The sequence below is a fragment of the Sebastes fasciatus genome, chromosome 7 (assembly GCF_043250625.1).
Source record: "Sebastes fasciatus isolate fSebFas1 chromosome 7, fSebFas1.pri, whole genome shotgun sequence".
Taxonomy (NCBI): Eukaryota; Metazoa; Chordata; class Actinopteri; order Perciformes; family Sebastidae; genus Sebastes; species Sebastes fasciatus.
This window is the reverse complement of record NC_133801.1, coordinates 8,127,955-8,147,864: the sequence shown is the minus strand read 5'-3', so window position 1 is coordinate 8,147,864 and position 19,910 is coordinate 8,127,955. Positions and strand designations below refer to the sequence as shown.

Genomic DNA, 19,910 nt, shown 5'->3' with positions numbered 1-19,910 from the left:
ATATTGTTGTGTTTTGTTGCTGTCGCTTCTGTTGTTGTGGTCATTGTTGGTAAAGATTGTAATGTGATTGTGTACTGAAATGTAGCCTAACAGTTCAAAGTGATTTAAGTGGACTCCAGGAAGAATAGCTGGGCTTCAGCCACAGCTAATGAAGATCCGAATAAAAGATGAAGATAAAGATATTTATTTCAGCTTTATGCAGCCTCGTGAAACAAGCTTAAATTTTATTTGCTTTGCAAAATTGATATAGACTTCAAAAATCTTGCTACATAATAAAACACATAATTTATTGGTCTTGTGAAGTTATCATCTCATCCAATTTTATGTTTTCTTATCCTCTGATTTCTGAAGTTTAATCTCGTTGTAGTGGCATTCTGTCTGGATCCCAAAAATAAAGCCACAAACGAGCTGTAGGCACAGTAACTTCAGTCTGACGCGAATGACGATGATGGAGATGTAATCCAGTTTAAAACGTTTACTGAAAAGATAGATATTACATAGTGTCACACGGTAGAAAAACTGTGCTCTAATGCACACTCACTCTCTCACTATATTAAAGATAAGATAAGATAAGATGAACCTTTATTAATCCCTGAAGGGAAATTCAGGTGTCAAAGCAGCAACATCAGCAAACAGAGTGAAACACAGGAGAGGTAAAGGTATACAAAAATTATAAAAACAATAATAAAGATATAAAAGATACAGAGTGAATGGGTGAACATAGTGTGTGCAGTCCGTCAATAAATAAATGTAGTATGGACAATAAATAAATGTAATATGTGCAGTCTCTAAAGTGGTATATAGGATGTATAGTGTAAAGTAAGTGTAAAGTGCGCCAGTGTTTGGAGTCCATGATGGTTCTAGATAGTGCATGTTAAAAGGTAGATAGTGCATGTTTAAAGGTAGATAGTGCATGTTTAAAGGCAGATAGTGCATGTTTAAAGGCAGATAGTGCATGTTTAAAGTTCTTAAAGTCCTAATAGTTGTCATATGGGGGTCAGCCTTGGTTGTGGAGCATGATGGCTACCAGCATGAAGGACTGACCCAGGTGAGGGAGTAAAATCATCAAAATTCAATATACATGCATTTGTCTCTTAACCTTTTTAAACATCACCTAAGTCAGCTACAATAACTAGAAATTATGAATTTTAACTTATTATATTCACACTTTGTGGCTCTTACACTTGTCATTCTCCAGTTTGTCCACAGGGTGTTGCTGATGTACTGCTGAGCAAAACGCACGCACAATGCGTCTTGACGTCACAGCTTACGCTCCTCAGCGTCAGCAGCACACGCGTTGTTGTTGTGATTGACAGACAGAGAGGAGTCATGTCGAACTTTCGCTTTGCTTTTCGCCTCCACAAATGTGTTTTAAGTGATTGAAACAACGATGTCCGACATACTGATGAAGGAAATGGAGAGTATCTCGATCCAGGCGAAGGAGGAGGAGAGTCAGGACGGTTCCCGGAGCTTTCTGTTGGTGGATGAACAAGAAAACCTGAAGGTAAAGTGAGCTAGCAGCTAGCAGGATGCTAACAGCTAGCTAGCTGCTAAGCTAAGAAGACAACACTCATTCTAATATCACTGATGCTAACAGTGACAGTGCTAATGCATGAGTCAAATGAGCTCACCAAACACTAAAGTCAAGGTATTATTAACTCAAATTGGCAAATTTCTCTCCACTGTTTTGTTAATGACAAAAACCACTGGCGAGCTTTACACTTACTTTACACTATACATCCTATATACATCATACTTTACACTTTACATCCTATATAACACTTACTTTACACTTTACATCCTATATAACACTTACTTTACACTTTACACTATACAACCTATATACCACTTTATAGACTGCACATATGTACATTTATTTATTGCACATATGTACATTTATTTATTGCACATATTACATTTATTTATTGCACATATTACATTTATTTATTGTACATACTACATTTATTTATTGCACATATTACATTTATTTATTGTACATACTACATGTATTTATTTATTGTACATATTACATTTATTTATTGCACATATTACATTTATTTATTGCACATATTACATTTATTTACTGTACATACTACATTTATTTACTGTACATATTACATTTATTTATTACATTTATTTATTGCACATATTACATTTATTTATTGTACATACTACATTTATTTATTGCAGATATTACATTTATTTATTGTACATACTACATTTATTTATTGTACATATTACATGTATTTATTGTACATATTACATTTATTTATTGCACATATTACATTTATTTATTGCACATATTACATTTATTTATTGTACATACTACATTTATTTATTGCAGATATTACATTTATTTATTGTACATACTACATTTATTTATTGTACATATTACATTTATTTATTGCAGATATTACATTTATTTATTGTACATATTACATTTATTTATTGCAGATATTAAATTTATTTATTGTACATATTACATTTATTTATTGTACATACTACATTTATTTATTGCAGATATTACATTTATTTATTGTACATATTACATTTATTTATTGCACATATTACATTTATTTATTGCACATATTACATTTATTTATTGCACATATTACATTTATTTATTGTACATACTACATTTATTTATTGTACATATAACATGTATTTATTGTACATATTACATTTATTTATTGTGCATACTACATTTATTTATTGACGGACTGTACACACTCTGTTCACCCATTCACTCTGTATCTTTTATATCTCTATTATTGTTTTTATAATTTTTGTATACCTTTACCTCTCCTGTGTTTCACTCTGTTTGCTGATGTTTGTTGATGTTGCTGCTTTAACACCTGAATTTCCCTCCGGGGATTAATAAAGGTCCATCATATCTTATCTTATCTTATCTTAATTTAATAGTAAATAGCTTTTACCCATCACGTTAGTATATAGCTTAGTAATGTTTTAGCTAACAAGGGCTCATGATACATCAGAGACACTAACTACTACTGAGGGAGCAAAAGGGTTTCTAATTGGGAAAGTCCCTGGTGAGTCACACAGCACAGCTGACCCGCAGGGAGGCTCCTTCTTCTTCTTGTATTGTTGTTACAACAGTACAAAGTGCAGGTGGTGATAATGATGATTATTATACATATCCATACAGTCTGGGATGTATGCACAACCAGTTGTGTCCCTAGTGTGTAACTTTTAAAGAGCAGAAAGCTTTTATTAGGCAAGGCAAGGCAGCTTTATTTGTAGAGCACATTTCAGCAACAGGGCAATTCAAAGTGCTTTACATAAACATTCAAGAACATTGAGACAAATGGCAAAACAGCATTAAGACATAATTAAAACAGTTATAAAAACATTAAAGATTAGAAAATAAAAACAAGCTAAAAATGAAAGCTAGGATAGAAGCTGAAATAGAATATAACACACAAGAGTAAAAGCTCTAGTGCAGTATAAGATCATTACTGAACGCTGCTTCTGCATGTTTAGTTAGCAGAAGCAGACCTGATCCAGATGACCTGAGAGGTCTGGACGGTTCATAACATAGCAGAAGTTCAGAAATGTATTTTGGCCCTAAACCATTTAGTGCTTTGTAAACCAGCAGGAGTGTTTTGAAATAAATTCTCTGAGAGACAGGGAGCCAGTATGATTGAACATTTTAAAATGTTTTTTTTTTGCTTTACCCGCGCAATACATATTTGTTGATGCAGCATCTTATTCTTCCTGTTTCAGCCTAATTAGAAGCATAATTAAAATGTTAGCATAATTAGTGAGTGTGATTACAATAAATGTGAATATTATGTACATAGGCAAGGCAAGGCAGCACAACCAGTTTTGTCCTTAGTGTGTAATTTATGAGCATAAGGAATGACAATCAACGAGGTAACTTTAAAAAGTAGAACGTTTTTATTACAGAAATGTAGCTTTACAGTTCATATTCTCCCACTCACTGTTTAACCCCCAGCTGTACTAACAGGACAAGGTGCTGAGTTCCACACCAGTACACACTGCAATCAATACATCTTACACGCTAAATGAATTAACACAGTCACACGTGATTAATTTCACTGCAAACGATTAACAACCACAGCACACCTTAAGCCTACCCTGGCTATCTGACTGGGATTCACCCTGAGTTAGATTATACACAGTGGGGCAGGCAGGCAGATCGACAAACAGAACAAAACAAACAACAAAAAGAACAAGAGGAGACTAGTTCGCCCCAAGGGCAAGGCCCATATCTTTTTCACCGCTACCGGCTCACTTGTCAGGCAGAACTAGACTAGACTGGAAATAACACCCCCAAAAAACAAACGCAAACAACAAAAATAGTCCCACGGCCGACTGATGCTCTGCAGAGAAACAAATATTAACAATCTTAAAAACACTTAATTACAAACATTAACCGATTAAATGTTAAAACACTACATATCTAAACTTTAAAATATTGAAATTTTCTACCAGCCGCCTTCAACACAGCAGGGAAGCAGGGTCTGCAATACACAAACACAATAAATGTCACACACATTCAAACCTGACAGCATAAAACAAAACACACAGACACCCGTCTTAGGCCTACCAGTTGTTCCTGGCCTCTCATCTTCTCTGCACGCCACATAGAATGAGCTGCGCACCTGCCTCCCTCCACCAGCCTGAATCAATGTCACAACCAGAGTTCCTCCTGCAGGTAGCCCTATATCGGCAACCCTCACTAATTGTTGCTCCTCCCCTTTTGCGGTCTGTGCCACCTAACACATAATGATGATTTTTATACATATCCATATAGTCTGGGATGTATGCACAGCCTATTTTGTCCTTAGTGTTTGTCCTAAGAGAGCTAAAGGCCCAGCAGATAACCCAGTTCTCTATGTTGTTGTGTGTTAAGGCTCCTTGTCATCCAAGACTGAATTTATTGGTCACGCAAATTCAATAAGCTTTTCCCCTGATTCAATGAAGTCAGCAGGGGAGCCAATGATATCATGTTAAGACAGCACAGCAATCCATCCTCTATCCATAAATGGCTCTCCGCATTGTGTTCTGCTTCCTCTCCCTCCCAGGTCCGCGATGAGACTGAGTTTGTGGACAGACTCGGCTGTGGGGACGTGGCAGGAGTCAAGGTCCTCTCCATCTTTGGCAACACCGGCGATGGCAAGTCCCACACCCTCAACCACATCCTGTTCGGGGGTGAGAGTGTGTTTTACACCTCCAAGTCCCCCAGCTCCTGTACAGTGGGAGTGTGGGCAGCGTACGACCCCACACTCAGCCTGGTCTCCCTGGATACTGAGGGCCTGTTGGGGGCCGCAGCCAATCAGAACCAGAGGATGCGGCTGCTGCTAAAGGTAATTTTAGTTGTCGCTGGTTGGTTTTGTTGGAATTAACTGAAAGCTTGATGTATAGCATGGAAGTTTGTCTGCACAGCACACATTTTACAGTGTGTTAGGGTGAGAGACAATGGCTGTATTCAAAATCGCATACTAGCAGTATGTACTAATTTGGCCTAAATGTAGCATGTCGTATGCAGTATGCAAATTAAGGCAGAATTGCATTATATTTTGGGACAGCTGGTTCCAGGAGAGGAGTATATACACACATCAAGTATATGTCCCTGTAAATATAGATTTCTGGTAAAAGAGTCAGATGTGATGTGTATTTTGGGTCTTACCAGCTGTGTTTTAGACAACACATTAGTGTATCCCTGTAGTTTCTTTTCCTCAAACAATTAACAGATGAAACCTTAATTGCACAACATGAGACTAATAGCCTACAATCTAGCATTAAATATTACAATTACACAGAAAGTTAGGACTTTCTACAACACGTGGTGTTGTCAAAACTAAGAGCCAATCAGCTCTTTGATCAGGCGACAGCCAGGCGTTTCCCATCATGCCCCGGGTCTTGCAGTCAGTGGAGAGCAACTGCGGTGCCTGGCTCTAAAAACTGCGGTCGCCTTGATCTTGTGATGTTGTCGTTGCCCGTGTGTGCATGACGTCAGAGCAAGTCGGACACACATCTAACCGGCATGCATTTTGCTCTGATCACCGGTGATCATTTGTGCGCAGGCCTGGCTCATCTCGAACGAGCCTATTTTGTGTTCAAAAGATGTGGCTTGTCTTCCTTGTCAACCTCTCCTTATGCTCAAACTGTAACTTATCAGCAAATCCTTGCACACTTACATCTATGTTCCATTTCTCCATGTGTCCTGTTTTCTTGGTAAAGGTCATAGATGCTACTTAGCTCTCTATATGTATATCTACTCCCTTCTCTTCCAGGTATTGGCAGTGTCTGATATAGTAGTCTATCGTACACGGGCAGAGCGCCTCCACAACGACATGTTCCAGTTCCTGAGCAATGCCTCGGGGGCCTACCTGAAGCACTTCACCCCGGAGCTCAGAGCCCTCTCGAGCCGCTGTGGTCTGGATGTGCCCCTCTCTACTCTCGGGCCCGCCGTCATCGTCTTCCAGGAGACAACGCACACCCAGTTGCTCGGTCATGGTAGGGGAGGAAATATACCAAATGGCATGCATGTGTAATCATTCAAGCATGATTCTTTGCCCTTTTACAGGATTTATTTTTGTGGGTTTTAATCTCTTCTTCTGTGGTTCCTGCTGTCCAGATAAAATGTCTTTGCTTCCTTTCCCTTGTAGATTCGAAGATGACCGGCCAGGCCGACACGCTGCTCCAGAAGCGTTTTCACGACCTGAACTTGGGGACGGAGGCCTTCAGCTCGGTGCAGTACGTTGGCACCCAGACCATCACGCCCCCCACTGACTACAACAGGCTGCTGGAGGCCGTCAGGCAGCAAGTGAAGAACACTCACACACGCTCCCCCCGCCAGCCCACGATAGTGTTTCACGCTCTGGAGGTAAGTGGTGGACTATTACCTTCTGTGTTAAATAGACACCAAGTAGAGTTTTAGAGACATTTAACAAGAGAGATGAAGACCATTTTGACTCTTATCTTGTTTTGTGTCCACTTTTCCTCTCTCCCTTCAATCTTCGCCTTCCTTTTTCGCGTTTCTTTAGGCCCTAGGTGAGCGTTTCTGTGGGGAACTGTCAGACGATAAGCTGACCCCCTTCTCCTTCTTCCCAGACGAGTACTTCACCTGCTCCGCTGTCTGCCTCAGCTGCAAGTAAGTCATTACAAACATTTTGAACAGTTTCTTTTTTGTCTCCAGTTGTTCTCCATTCTAGAGATGACATTTTACCTAGGCTGAAACACTGGTCAAAAAATAAATAAATCTTCAATTTTATTCAGTCATTCTTCTATACCTGTGCAAAATTACACCTCTCATCACTTTGTTCAGTGCATACTGATTTTTCCCTCAAATGTTTTTGTTTGTACTTGATTTAAAAAAAAAAATCTAATATTCTTCGGAATAAAAACAGTTTCTATATTATGTCAAGCTTTATTATAGATAACCAAGAATGTCAGGGATGGCTTTATCACATAAGTCATTAAATAAAATAATGTGATAGCGTCAAACATCCATACCAATCTATACATTTCATTATCTGTGTTATCTAGGGGTGTGCACGGCTTCTCCATAGATTGTTTTATTTATCCGTTGTATATCGTGCAACAGAGATGCTGTTCCTACATAAGCGGCCACAAACAAAACATTGTGTTAACGCATTTTTGTGTACCGTAGACTGTTTGTTTAAGTTGAAGAAGAAAAAAAGGAACGTAGTGCAGGTTAATGACAACAGATAGCCTGCAGTCTGAGACGGTTTCCTCATGTTGTGACCTCACCATGTTAGCAAAACAGCTGTTCGCTCAAGCTTCGCTCCCACATGCAAGGATCAGAACATAAAGTGCCGTCCAACTGACCTAAATATTGCCGTAACGCCGTTTCTCTTCTAGTTTTTCAACATCACGATAGAAACAATACAGAAATAATATAAACGATAGACAGTTTTATATGGTTTGATGATTGATATCGTCATATAACCAAACCCTACTGCAACTCCCAGAGTTCTTATAGCTGGATGCTTAATGAGATACATCACTCTCTATTGCTCCCCACCTCACAGCAGTCTACTGTCCATTACTCTGTTTCTCAAAGAATAGTATCATTCATTCAGCCTTCAAGACATGGAGACAGGTCAGACAGCCATTTGGGTTAAAAGCATTTTCCACTCTGGCGTCAGTGGCAGCTCCCCCTCTCTGTTGTGAATGAAGTCAGCTCCTCATGGTCAGACCTCAGACATCTGTACAATGATCCTTTACTTCCTTTCAGCAAATACAATTCCCAGTTGAACAGCATTTCTTCCCGTCTTTAGAATCGTCCTGTAGAGTAGTAGATGTGCTTTAATTATAGTTAATTTAACTTTTTAAATCATCATACAAAGCAGAGTATGTTTATAAGTCTTAAATCATGTCTGGTGGGGATCTTTATTTTTAAATGTTTGTCTAAATGTACCTCTTTTCACTTGAGTTTTTGGATCGTCCTCTTCTTCAGAGTCTTCACACAGCAGTTAAAGTCTTTTATTGCCAGATGGAAACATAAACAGACACACAAACAGAAATTGTTCAGTTGCCTCTGGCTGAATCACCGAATAGGAATTTATTCTCTTAAAGCAGAAATCTGTTGTTGTTCTTGTGGATGTTAACTGTCTCCCCGGTGGGACACATAAAACTTGATGCGTTTTCCATATTTTTGGAAATGAGAAACGGGAGTCCCCTACTCTTTGTGTTTCTTCTTTATGGGAAGCCGAGAGAGGGAGAAATCCATCAACGCTGGTTCTGAAATGATCGGTCCAGGATTAATGGACTGTCAGACTTTTACAAAAAGCTACCCGCATCACTGACTCTCTGACGTCTGTCATGTTGGACTGAAACTTTTGGCTTTTCTGTCTCGTCTCCAGCATTCGCTGTAAAAATGGAATGAACCATCTGAGAGACAGGGTCCCCCACATGGCAGATGGACTGTGCCAGTATGCACACCAGTTCAACAACAAGGTCCTTATCTGTAAGGTAAGACTGACTCCTGACACCAGTCTCGCCCGCTAGTTTAGATGTTCAAAATGTGATGTTGTTTATGTGGTTTCAGCTGTTTATAATGTTCACAATAACACGCTACGCATTTTCTTATATATTTTTCATATTATTGTCTGTGTCTCATGTCTCCAGAGGTGCTATGAAGGAGGCAGAGAGGTGATCGTCCTGCCCAAGACATCAGCTTCTTCTGACAACCAATGGTTTGGACTGGCCAAGTATGCCTGGTCAGGGTACGTAAATACACACACACAAACACACACATATACGCACCTTTTCACTGCCTGTCATCCGATCATCTCACGGTGTCTCTCCGCCTCCCTCTCAGCTACGTGTTGGAGTGTGCTAGCTGTGGTGTAATCTACCGCAGCAGACAGTACTGGATGGGGAACCAGGACCCTGAGAGCGGCGTGGTGCGATCTGAGGTCAAGCACGTCTGGGAGGGGGTGAGTACGCCACCCTTCTTCTCTTACTCCAGTTAATAGTTTCAGTACAAAAGTCCTGAATACTGAGATGGATGAGATTATTCATATTCATCTTGCATCACTCGTTGCCACATCAGAACATTTAGAAACTGAGATTACATGACATTTGATTTGTCTCGGAGGGTCATTAAATTCATTCTTGTGCAACGTGCATAACATTTGCCCTTAATGCAACATTAAAATGTCGACATCTTACAGGACGTTTGGTTTTACAGTTAGCTTCACCAGAGAGACTGAGATCCTGCAAGTGGTACATTTCAACCAACATCAGAGAGGCATTCTTCCCAAAATACGACAAGGATTGCCCCAATTTCTAAAGTCTGACAGAAAGAGAGAAATTACCCCTCATTCTGGGGGGGAAGAATGTGTTGGCTGCTAAATATGTCACTTCCTGAACAACAAATGAACTAAAGAGACAACCTGTAGGATTTCATTTTTGTACCGTAATCTGTTTACCACCGCCATCTCCTTTACTTATATATATATATATAATGATATATATATATATTATTTAATTGAATTGAATTGATCTATTTCATTATCTATTTTATTGTATTATATGATATTGTTATTCAATTGTCTGCATTTTTCATCCCTATTTCTTCTTTCAGTCGGACACCTTTCTGACCAACCACCAGAACGCTGCCCAGAGGGTCCTGGATGGGATGAACTACGTGATCCAGTCGGTGTCGGAGTACAGCACCGGCCCCACCAAGGCTGTCGCTGCCTGGGTCACTGACCAGGTGGCGCCGCCATACTGGAGACCCAACACAGAGATCACCGTGAGTATGAAGAGCTAAAGACAAACAACAAAACGCTGCAGAACAATTCCAATGACAAGAATTACAATTATAATACACAAGGCTGCATTGTTTAACTCTTGACTGAATTCAGTCAATGCCTGCAATAATAATGTCATCATGTCTGTCCTGTCATCACTGAACCCTCCTCTCCCCCTCAGGCCTGTCATGACTGTCAGAAGGTGTTCGAGGAGGCGGAGAGGAAGCACCACTGCCGATCGTGTGGCGAGGGTTTCTGTCACCCCTGCTCCAACCACAGGATGCCGGTGCCGGAGCGAGGCTGGGGCAGCGGGCCAGTCAGAGTGTGTAAGGCCTGCTACCGACAGGGAGGGCCAGCTGACACCAACAACCAGGGTAGGACACTTCCAACCAACTGGTGAACTTTGTGTTAAATTACATAGAGGTCATTTGAATAAAGCAAAAGGTATTGATAGATCTTTATACATTATGTGGATTAATACAGAACAAGATTAAGCATTTAATTTGCTAGCATCTTTTTCCTGTTCATTTGTAATTTCAGACCTTACTACACCTAGATTTCCAACTTTTTAAAATTTTCTTTAGTGTAAAATTAATTTACAAACAGCATAAAAAAATTTAAGAAGCCATATAGTCACATTTCTGAATTTTTAAATCCCTTGAGGACGCTGGCAACCTCGGCCAACTTTACTCTTTTTCAGAGGCTGTAGCAGGCTCAGTTTTAGAGCTAGTGGGTAACTTACTGGTATCATATGAAACTAGACGACCTAAGGGAATCCATTGATACCAGCAGTCGGGAAGTATGCTAAATAATGCAGTTAGGCTACATTTTGACGAGGGTAAAACTGGAATTGCCGTATTCACAGGGGTCCCTTGACCTCTGACCTCAAGATATGTGAATGAAAATGGGTTCTATGGGTACCCACGAGTCTCCCCTTTACAGACATCCCCACTTTATGATAATCACATGCAGTTTTGGGCAAAACCCCAGATGTTTTTTGCATGTAGTATAAATGTGTCATTTTAGCCTATTCTAAAATAGTGTATTTGAATATTTCTGCATACTGGGGTCCATAAACAGTCTTGGAATTGCATAAATTGTGTCTCACTGTGAAGCTGAGACTCTTGTGGACCCAATGAGCCCAATTGTATTCATGTGTGATGATGTTAGTCCCCGAAGTAGCCAGTTTCTCTTTCACAATTTTAATTAATTAATCATTTGTTTAATTTCTGATTCATGACTAGAACAACTTGACACACAGTGCTGAGCTGCATCTCAAATTAATCAGATTCCCAGCTTTCAGAGGAAGTACACCACTTCTATGTGACATCTACTGTTGACCTGCTATCTCCCTCTAAAGACCCCCTGTGCACCCCTAAAAAGGACAAAAACGGGTCAATAGTAAAGAGGGGTGGAGTGGAAGAGGTTAAGACTGTTCAGTGGGAAAAGAAAGAAAAAAAGATTTCTTGTATTTAAATGCTGATTGTATATCTGTGATAGCTGCTCACATATAAATATTGCTATTGATGCTTTTGTGTATGTACGTCTGTGTATTTCTCTCCCACATATACACACCTCTTTTCTGTAGTGTGTAAGGTGGAGCCTCGCGGTCTGATAGCTCGCAGAGTGACGGAGATGGCCCAGTCTACACTGGACATGGTCACCACAGCTGTGGACTACCCGCTCTGTGAGTACAGCTGCATTTTTACTACTACTACTACACACTCTGTCAGCGCAGCTGGTTGCACATTATCTCCAAGTCAAATGACCAATCAGATGTTTATTGAACATGATTCTAATTACCAATTTTACAGTACAGAAATGTGCTTTGGCCGGCCGTATCACTGATGCAATCACTGGCTGGAATTGACAAATTAAAACACAAGTTTTTATTTGTTAGATAAACATAAGTGGAAGTAATTTTCTACTAGGGCCGGGGTGGTTTGTCGACGTAATCAACGTTATTGATTACAAAAATATGTAAGTGAGTAAATGATGTAAGTTTTAAGTCAAGTACTTATGTAAAAATACTGATTCTCCAGTTCAGGGAAAGAGTTGCTGTGACATACAGTGATTCAATTAATCTACAGGTATGTGTCACAGCAATCCAGTATTTTTCTGATCAGGCATCTGACAAATAAGGTTTATTATCTTGTTATATTTGTTTGTTTTTAAGAGAAAACGATTGAATAAAATGATTAAATATTAATCAGACAAGTTTTTGATATTTATTTTGGCTAAATTCATTTTTATTTTAATCTGTAGTTTAAAAATAATTGATAAATTAGTCATTAGATTAATCAATAAAATAATCGCCGCGCTAATTGTAACATTGTTTAGGGGAGAATAGAACATGACAACCGGGTTGCAACTAACCCGAAGTTAGTTGACTCTAAAGTCTGTCAAAGGGAGGTGGCTGGACTGAACCACTGGGCCACTTTGACTTGATGGCTCACCTGCGAGGAACGTCTGGCATAAATAAACATCTAATGGTCTAAAGCTATCCATCCTTCAGGAGTTATTTAATATCTGTTTGGAGATTCACACCATAAACATTAATGAAGCTTGGTATCTAGTAAAGTGATTTACATCAGCCCCAGTGTATATAATATTATGCAGTTTCACAGAATGGTCTGTTCAGATATGGATATTTATTCTCTCATTAAAACCATATCCCGAAAATCTTGAATTCCTTCAGGTTTTATGAAAGACGTGGCTCGGCCAGACTACTGGGTGCCGGACCACGACATCACTCAGTGCCACCAGTGCTCCAAAACCTTCACTGCAGTGATGTCCAAGCACCACTGCAGGGCGTGTGGACAAGGCGTGTGCGGCCCCTGCTCCACACACATCAAGCCTGTGCCCTCCCGAGGCTGGGACCACCCGGTCAGAGTGTGTGACAGCTGCCACGCCCGCAAGGATACTCTGTGAGCTGAACTTCCTCAGATGATCCACAAAAAAAAAAGGCTGTGAAGCCCGGCACTGCTGCTCCAAGAGAGCAAGGAGTTTTGATAATGCAGCACTGAACTGGAATCAGTCTTGTTTTCACGTGAAAAGACGGGCTGTACTGAAGCTTAAATTGGTCCCCACCTGGGTACCAGGCCTGGTGATTTATCAGCTGATCTAGGATCAGCTCTCCATCTCATCTGCCTTCTTTTTACCAGCTGATTGTGCAGCGGTTTCTGAGGTAAAACTCAACGTAGATCACCTTCTGACTGCACAAATGGGAAGCTGCATATGTGATTTTAACTGACTGGAAATTTAGAAAATGAAGACATACAATTCCTCTCAACTCTCTTTATAACAGCAGAACTTTTACTCTTAACTGCACTCAAGTGTTGTCTTCCTTGTTCCGTCATTTGTGTTTCTCAATTTGACCAATTTGCTACCTAGAAATTGGGGCTGTCCTCGACTAAAGAAATTCTTAGTCGACTTACACACCGGCGGCGTTTTTTTTTGTGAGATTACTTCACACGTCAACATATGTTTCTGAACTGTCGCGAATATTTTCACACAGAATGTGAATATAACAAGGTCGATTTTCTGAGCCTTTGCAACGCGAATAAACGCATCAACCAATAAGGTTGTGTGGAACCGGTTAAAGATATAATCTGTAACCGTTGTCGGTTACTGTTTGTCAACTTTGAACCGCATTCAAAGTTGGCCACAGCTCAACGAGCCGAGAGGGAGAGAGAGAGAGAGCAGCAATGGTCGTGCGAGCTATAGAGTGAGCGGAGTTAGTGAGAGCAAAAGCAGTGAATCTGAGAAATAAAACGTTATTTACATATTTTTTTTTACATCGGTTACTAACTGCACAACTCCACATAATCCTGGGGGAAAGTGCAGAGTTGCAGGATTTTGAATGAATGCAGGCTTCCTGTCTGCTGGCTGTGGCTCTGTGCTGCTCTAGTTAAACACACTGATCGTAGCTGCACTCACAGCACAGAGAGTAGTAGGGGGATCACTGGAACACATGCACATAACACAACCCGTTCTCATCCGTGAAATACAGCCGTTTTGTACTTGTGAGTTGGTATCAGAAGCCGAGGGGCGTGACAAAGTGGCTTCACACCTTGTGCGCTGTTATTGGCTGTAGGTTACACCCCACGTGGGGACAAACGGCATAGGCTGACGTTATCGCTAATACTAGGCGTTTCAGAATAAATAACAAGTCAAGAATGGACTAAGTACAGGGAGAGTAACAGAGTAGATATGTAAGGGATTGAAGGAGTAGCACAGAAAATCAATAAGGATAAAGAGGAAGCAGCAGTATACGATCTCACGGAAATTTTGGGAAGTGCGTCACAGGAATCTGGTCTGGGTGACAGACAAGGATTACTCCTTTCAAACTTGACAAAGGCAACACAGACCAGATCCACTCCTTCCGTTCTTACCTTTCACAATAAAAGCCCTAGACATACAATATTCGCAGGCGAGTATTTCTTAATTTTTGTGCCGTTTATTCGTCACGTCAGGCCAGATCTGGAAAACTAGAATCAGGCAAAAACACCACTTTAAATCTTGTGTTCACCAGAGATGTGAGCATAAGTTTCCTGGAGTTAAGTCATTCAGCATGAAAAAAGCATAAAAAAACGACTGTTCAACTAAAGAAATCTTAGTTGACTAAGATTAAAACGACAGATTAGTAGACTAAGAGGGGGGCAGCTCTACTAAAAATGAGAACAATTAAAAGGGATGTACTGGGAATAGTGGGAGATTTTAAATTTGAGGGATTTATAAACTTGTCTGTTTCAGTTTCGATCCACCTCAACAACTCGCATCGTCTCTGCAAAGAAAAGTAGAGATTGTGTGAGATGATTTTTGTTTTTATCCTCCTCTAAATCTCATCTCTCTCTCTCTCTCTCCGGGATATGAACATTATGGACAGATGGGAAAACACAAAGAAAAAAGTAGCTTTGTGTGTGCCTGTATTACTCTGGACAGAAAGAGACGGAGAAACACGAGCTACAGCAGTGTGTGCCTTCATGGGAATCTTTACTCCCATTTCTTTGTTTTAGGGGATTCCTCCATATGTGCAAGAAGTAACGAGACTATTTGTGCCTAATTACAGAGCAGTGTAATCTACAGCCTCGCTCAGCTAACTCTTTTACAGTTGTATCGAAAATATGGTGAAATGGGATAGGAAGAGAAAATCTGTAGCACATTATAGACATTCCAATGTATGGAAATACCTGTGTACTACCTTTCTGAGGTTATTATAAGAAGTGATGCTTCAGGAAGCTCTCTTAATATATAATGAATGCACCTGCACTAGACTGGACAGTTGAGTTACGCTCTGTCTGAGAGAGTTTCTGTGTTTAACGTACTGGATAAATGAATGCAATTTATATCTGTCTAGAAATAATCAATTTTTAAAGATGTTTTCCAGGGAAATCTGGAAATTGACAATCTTGATTTTTTTTTTCCTTTCTTAAATCAGGCTCGTCCAAATAAATAAAATAAAGGAAGACTTTGTGTCTCTACCAATTTATTCAGTCACTTACCTTGTCTTTCTCTCTAATCTCTCCATAATAATCATGCTTTATGACAGCAGAAAGACAATGTGTCAGTATAAAAGAAGAAAACATGTCAATCAAATAATTATTATCCTGCTAAATAATCTAAAACAACATCTGATGGTGAGGCTGAAATCTGCTGATATTTGTGTTTGTGCTTTTTCACCCAGCAGGACGCAGACTTCCTCTTCACAGCTTCATTAATACTGGGGATCATTATAATTTAGCCCATATCACGACATGTTTATAATCAGTGTTTTGTCTTCTATGTGTCCTGATCAACAATACCTCTGTTGTGCTTTTCTTTAAAGGAATACTTCACCCACAAAATGAACATTTGTATATCAACTACTCACCTTGTGTTTTGTTTTTCTCGCATGCCTCCACGGTGAACGAAGAATCAAAAAACAGAGAAAGGTTTTGATGAATTGAAGTACATGGGGTCGTCAGCAAAACTATTATAATTCAAGTCTCATGTATCTAGTTGTAAGCTCACTACTTCTATTCGCTGTAAAACAGGCAGACGCAAGTGTGAGACTGTTTAATGCGGAAGTGTTTTAAATGGTAAGGTTTCAGTGAAGATGTATGTTTAGGAAGTAGTGAATATACGACTGAGACTTGGATTATACTGTGAGAGTTGTGGGAGAGTTTGTAAAGCGATGTTTTGATATAGTTTTGCTGTTAAATGTAGCTCCCATTTACTTAAATTCATCAAGACTTGTCTACATTTTTTGCTTTAATTCTTCATTCACCGTGGTGGCATGCGAGAAAAACAAAGTTTTCTTCATGAACTCAAGGTAACATGTGGTGAGTAATTGATATACAAAGTCATTTTGTGGGTAAAGTATTCCTTTTAAAGTGATAAGCTATAGTTATGTGCTTAAGTGATAGCTAATTATATGCAGTATTTGGTGATACTGTACTGTAATACATGTTTTTTGTTTAATTCTATTTTCCCAAAACCCTTTATTAGCAGTGTCCATTTCTTTTGTGGCTGTTTGTTTATTTTTTTATTTTTTTTTATTTAACGAGGCAAGTCTATTAAGAACAAATTCTTATTTGTTGGTGGTAGAGATGGTGTTTATGAACAGTTTGTTCTCTCATTTTTATATAAAAGCTTCATATTGGTAACGAGTCTGGATCACTTGGGCTCCAGAGTTTAACGTCTCCCTCTGTTTTCTATTTTTAGTAGCAGTAAAAATAGTCCTTTCATTGTCAGATAATCAGAGATTAAAAAGTTGTATCCAAATTCTACTTGCTGGAGTAATATATCTGTTTTTTACCAGCATGGAGGCCCTACTGTATGTGCCCTTTCAGTCAGGATCTGTATGGCCCGTGCTGAGTGTTTTTCTTGTCACAGTCTAAAGATATTCCTATTTGATTTTTCGATAATCTCCAATCCATTAAGTAATTATCTCCTCTAATTTTCTCGGTCCCTATAGTGAAACTTAGATGTTGTGACTGCATCATTTGCCTGTGTGTTGTTTACTCTGCCTTCTTGTTGTTGTCTTTGTCTCCCTCAGAAAGACACGAGATTAGCTGATTTACCCAGAGAATCACAGTGTAGCAGTTGGCAGGTACATACAGTACAGATGTTTAAACATCATTTCTCTCTCCTACACCCTCTGGTTAAAGGTTATCTGAAATTCATGGTCCCTGATGTCCGGGTGCTCTAATGGATCGCTGACTAATATCCATGACGCACGCTCACTTCCTTCACAAACCAATTATGCAAGACTAAATTGACTTTAGTCTCACAATCATAGACTATGTATATGGTGTCAATGCGGAAACAACAGACACAGGAGACTGTTTTTTTTATGATATAGCACTCATCAAAGTAAATACATTTTTAAAAAAAGGACGTAACATAAGAGGTAATGAAGTTTATAAAAAATAAAAGGATGCGGTTCTTAAAATACGACCTCCTTTTATTGCTTATTAGCTTTGAGGTGATGATCAGCTGTAGATCATAGTCTTCTTTTTATTTACGACTACAGCACATAGCCGCTCAGCGCTCATTCTTCCACTGTAGAACACTTTAAACTTAGCACGTTGTAAAACTGATTTAGTGTGAAACTGCACTTGTAGAAAGAGAGTGAAGTTCAGTAGAAAGGTTGTACTGGTGTTGAGGTTTTGACTGATTCTGGTGCTGCTACAGATAAATTACATTGTGTGTCTGCACTGTTATTACTGTGTGTGGTCCCCCTCCTAACCGCTGTGGAAAAATCCATCATGAAGCGTTAGTTTGACACATTCAGGCAGTGATGACAAAACCACCAGTTTTCTCTACAGACCTCTGCACACAAAGCCCAGCTGGGATCTGAGAGAGGTAGAAACAAGTACATGATGTGATTGTTATGTGCTCACTATCTGTCACAATCATGAGCAAGTTTTTGTCAAGTTAATGTCATTTTATGGTTATGACAACTCTTTCTATCTAGAGTAGAGAGATGCTGCAAGATGTTTACAGTGCTACTGAGTGAGCAAGAGCTTTTCTTCAATACAGTCAGATTGAAATACAGTCAGATTGTGCGTCGGTATCGGCGCTTGATACCGATACTATACTTTTTTCAACATACTATACTACGACTTTTTTAATTTTTTTGACATACTATACTACGACTTTTCAGGGGATTGATATCTACATACTATACTATGACTTTTTTTTCGAAATACCATGCTATGACTTTTTTCGACATACTATACTATGACTTTTTATATTTTTTCGACACACTATGACCTTTTTTTATTTTTTGAACTTACTGTATTATTACTTGTTTTATTTATTCGACATACTATACCTGATTATTTTTTCGAAATACTATCCACGACTTTTTAAAAAAAAATTCTACTGCTATACTATGACTTTTTTTCAATATACTATACGACTTTTTAAAACATTTTCGACATACTATACTATGACTTTTTTTTTTTTCGACACATGGCGGAGATGAGGTCGTGCTGCTCAGGCTCTTTATATGTTTGGTGACGCCTGGATGCATTATATATAGGTATATTAATTTTGTCATATGGGTTGTCTTTGTTGTAATTTCATTATGTTGTTACTCTGTACACACATGTATTGCATATCTGTTCGTCCTGGAAGAGGAAGCCGACCTCAGTTGCTCTTACTTAGGTTTCTTCCATTTATTCCCCGTTTAATCTGGTCTATTTCGTTAAGTTTTTCCTCATCCGATACGAGGGTCGTACTGTAAAGGACAGAGGGTGTCTGCTGTACAGATTATAAAGCCCCTCGAGGCAAATTGTGATATTGGGCTATACAATTAAAATTGACTTGACTTCTCCAATGCTCTCATTTTTAACAGAAGCTGGGGCCTTGCTCCTCTAGGATTGGAACGCTCTGTTGGGGGTTTCCTCTGCTCGGATTGGACGGGGCGTTCCAGGCAGGATCCAATTTTATAAGAATCACTAAATTCATGGTTTTGGGATTTGGCTGGGATTTTGTATTTTCTTTCTTTTTTCAGCACCAATAAATCCAACAATGAACGTCCTGGGTGATTAACTAGCTGGTTGAAAGCAGAACCGCTGAGTTCTTCTTCTTCTCTCGGTTTGAATGGTGGTAGAGCTTGAAGGTGCAAACTGCCACCTGCTGTACAGAGACTGTGACGTCACAACATTCCAGAATAGAATGCTAAAGAAATGAGTTCTAAAAAACGGAAATGAGTCAGCATTTTAGCACTTCCGGTTCCAACGTCTGAAAGTCAATGGGTTTTTTAGTTAGATGCCTGAAAGAAGGTCTGCGGTTAACACAAGCTGAAGAGATTTTAAAGTTTTGCTCTACGACATAAAATACACCAATAAATACCCCAATCGTGAATTTTGAAGCCGTTATATGTCTTAAAGGTCCCATATCGTGCTCATTTTCAGGTTCATACTTGTAAATTTATGTTTCTACTAGAACATGTTTACATGCTGTAATGTTAAAAAAAAAAATTATTTTTCTCATACTCTCCTGAATATGCCTGTATTTACCCTCCGTCTAAAACGCTCCGTCTTAGCGCATTTTGACGGAATTGCAACAGAATTGCCTTGCTAGGCAACAGCTTGGGTCCATGTGTACTTCCTGTCAGCTGATGACATTCACATACACTGCAACCAG

The 19,910-nt window shown here is 39.3% G+C and overlaps 1 protein-coding gene across 2 annotated transcripts; it reads left to right on the top strand.

The window, feature by feature from the left end:
- Nucleotides 1-1,281: 1,281 nt before the first annotated feature.
- On the top strand, nt 1,282-15,741 carry LOC141771266 (zinc finger FYVE domain-containing protein 1). Of its 2 annotated transcripts, none has more exons than XM_074641329.1 (13): nt 1,282-1,504; nt 5,070-5,351; nt 6,282-6,504; nt 6,657-6,874; nt 7,035-7,141; nt 8,877-8,985; nt 9,142-9,239; nt 9,335-9,452; nt 10,103-10,273; nt 10,453-10,645; nt 11,860-11,958; nt 12,970-14,392; nt 14,460-15,741. In XM_074641329.1, exons 1-12 carry the CDS (start codon nt 1,391-1,393, stop codon nt 13,200-13,202), a joined length of 1,965 nt encoding a protein of 654 aa, XP_074497430.1. In that variant the 5' UTR covers nt 1,282-1,390; the 3' UTR covers nt 13,203-14,392; nt 14,460-15,741. The 2 variants fall into 2 exon arrangements, with proteins under 2 accessions (XP_074497430.1, XP_074497432.1); XM_074641331.1 differs by having other exon boundaries at nt 1,291-1,504; nt 12,970-14,379; nt 14,449-15,741.
- Nucleotides 15,742-19,910: the final 4,169 nt, after the last annotated feature.

Coding starts and splice junctions, on each gene's coding strand:
- LOC141771266 (XM_074641329.1), top strand. CDS start 1,391: ATGTCCGACATACTGATGAAGGAAATGGAGAGTATCTCGATCCAGGCG. Junction 8,986..9,141: donor ACAAGGTCCTTATCTGTAAG/GTAAGACTGACT, acceptor TCATGTCTCCAG/AGGTGCTATGAAGGAGGCAG. Junction 10,274..10,452: donor GACCCAACACAGAGATCACC/GTGAGTATGAAG, acceptor TCTCCCCCTCAG/GCCTGTCATGACTGTCAGAA.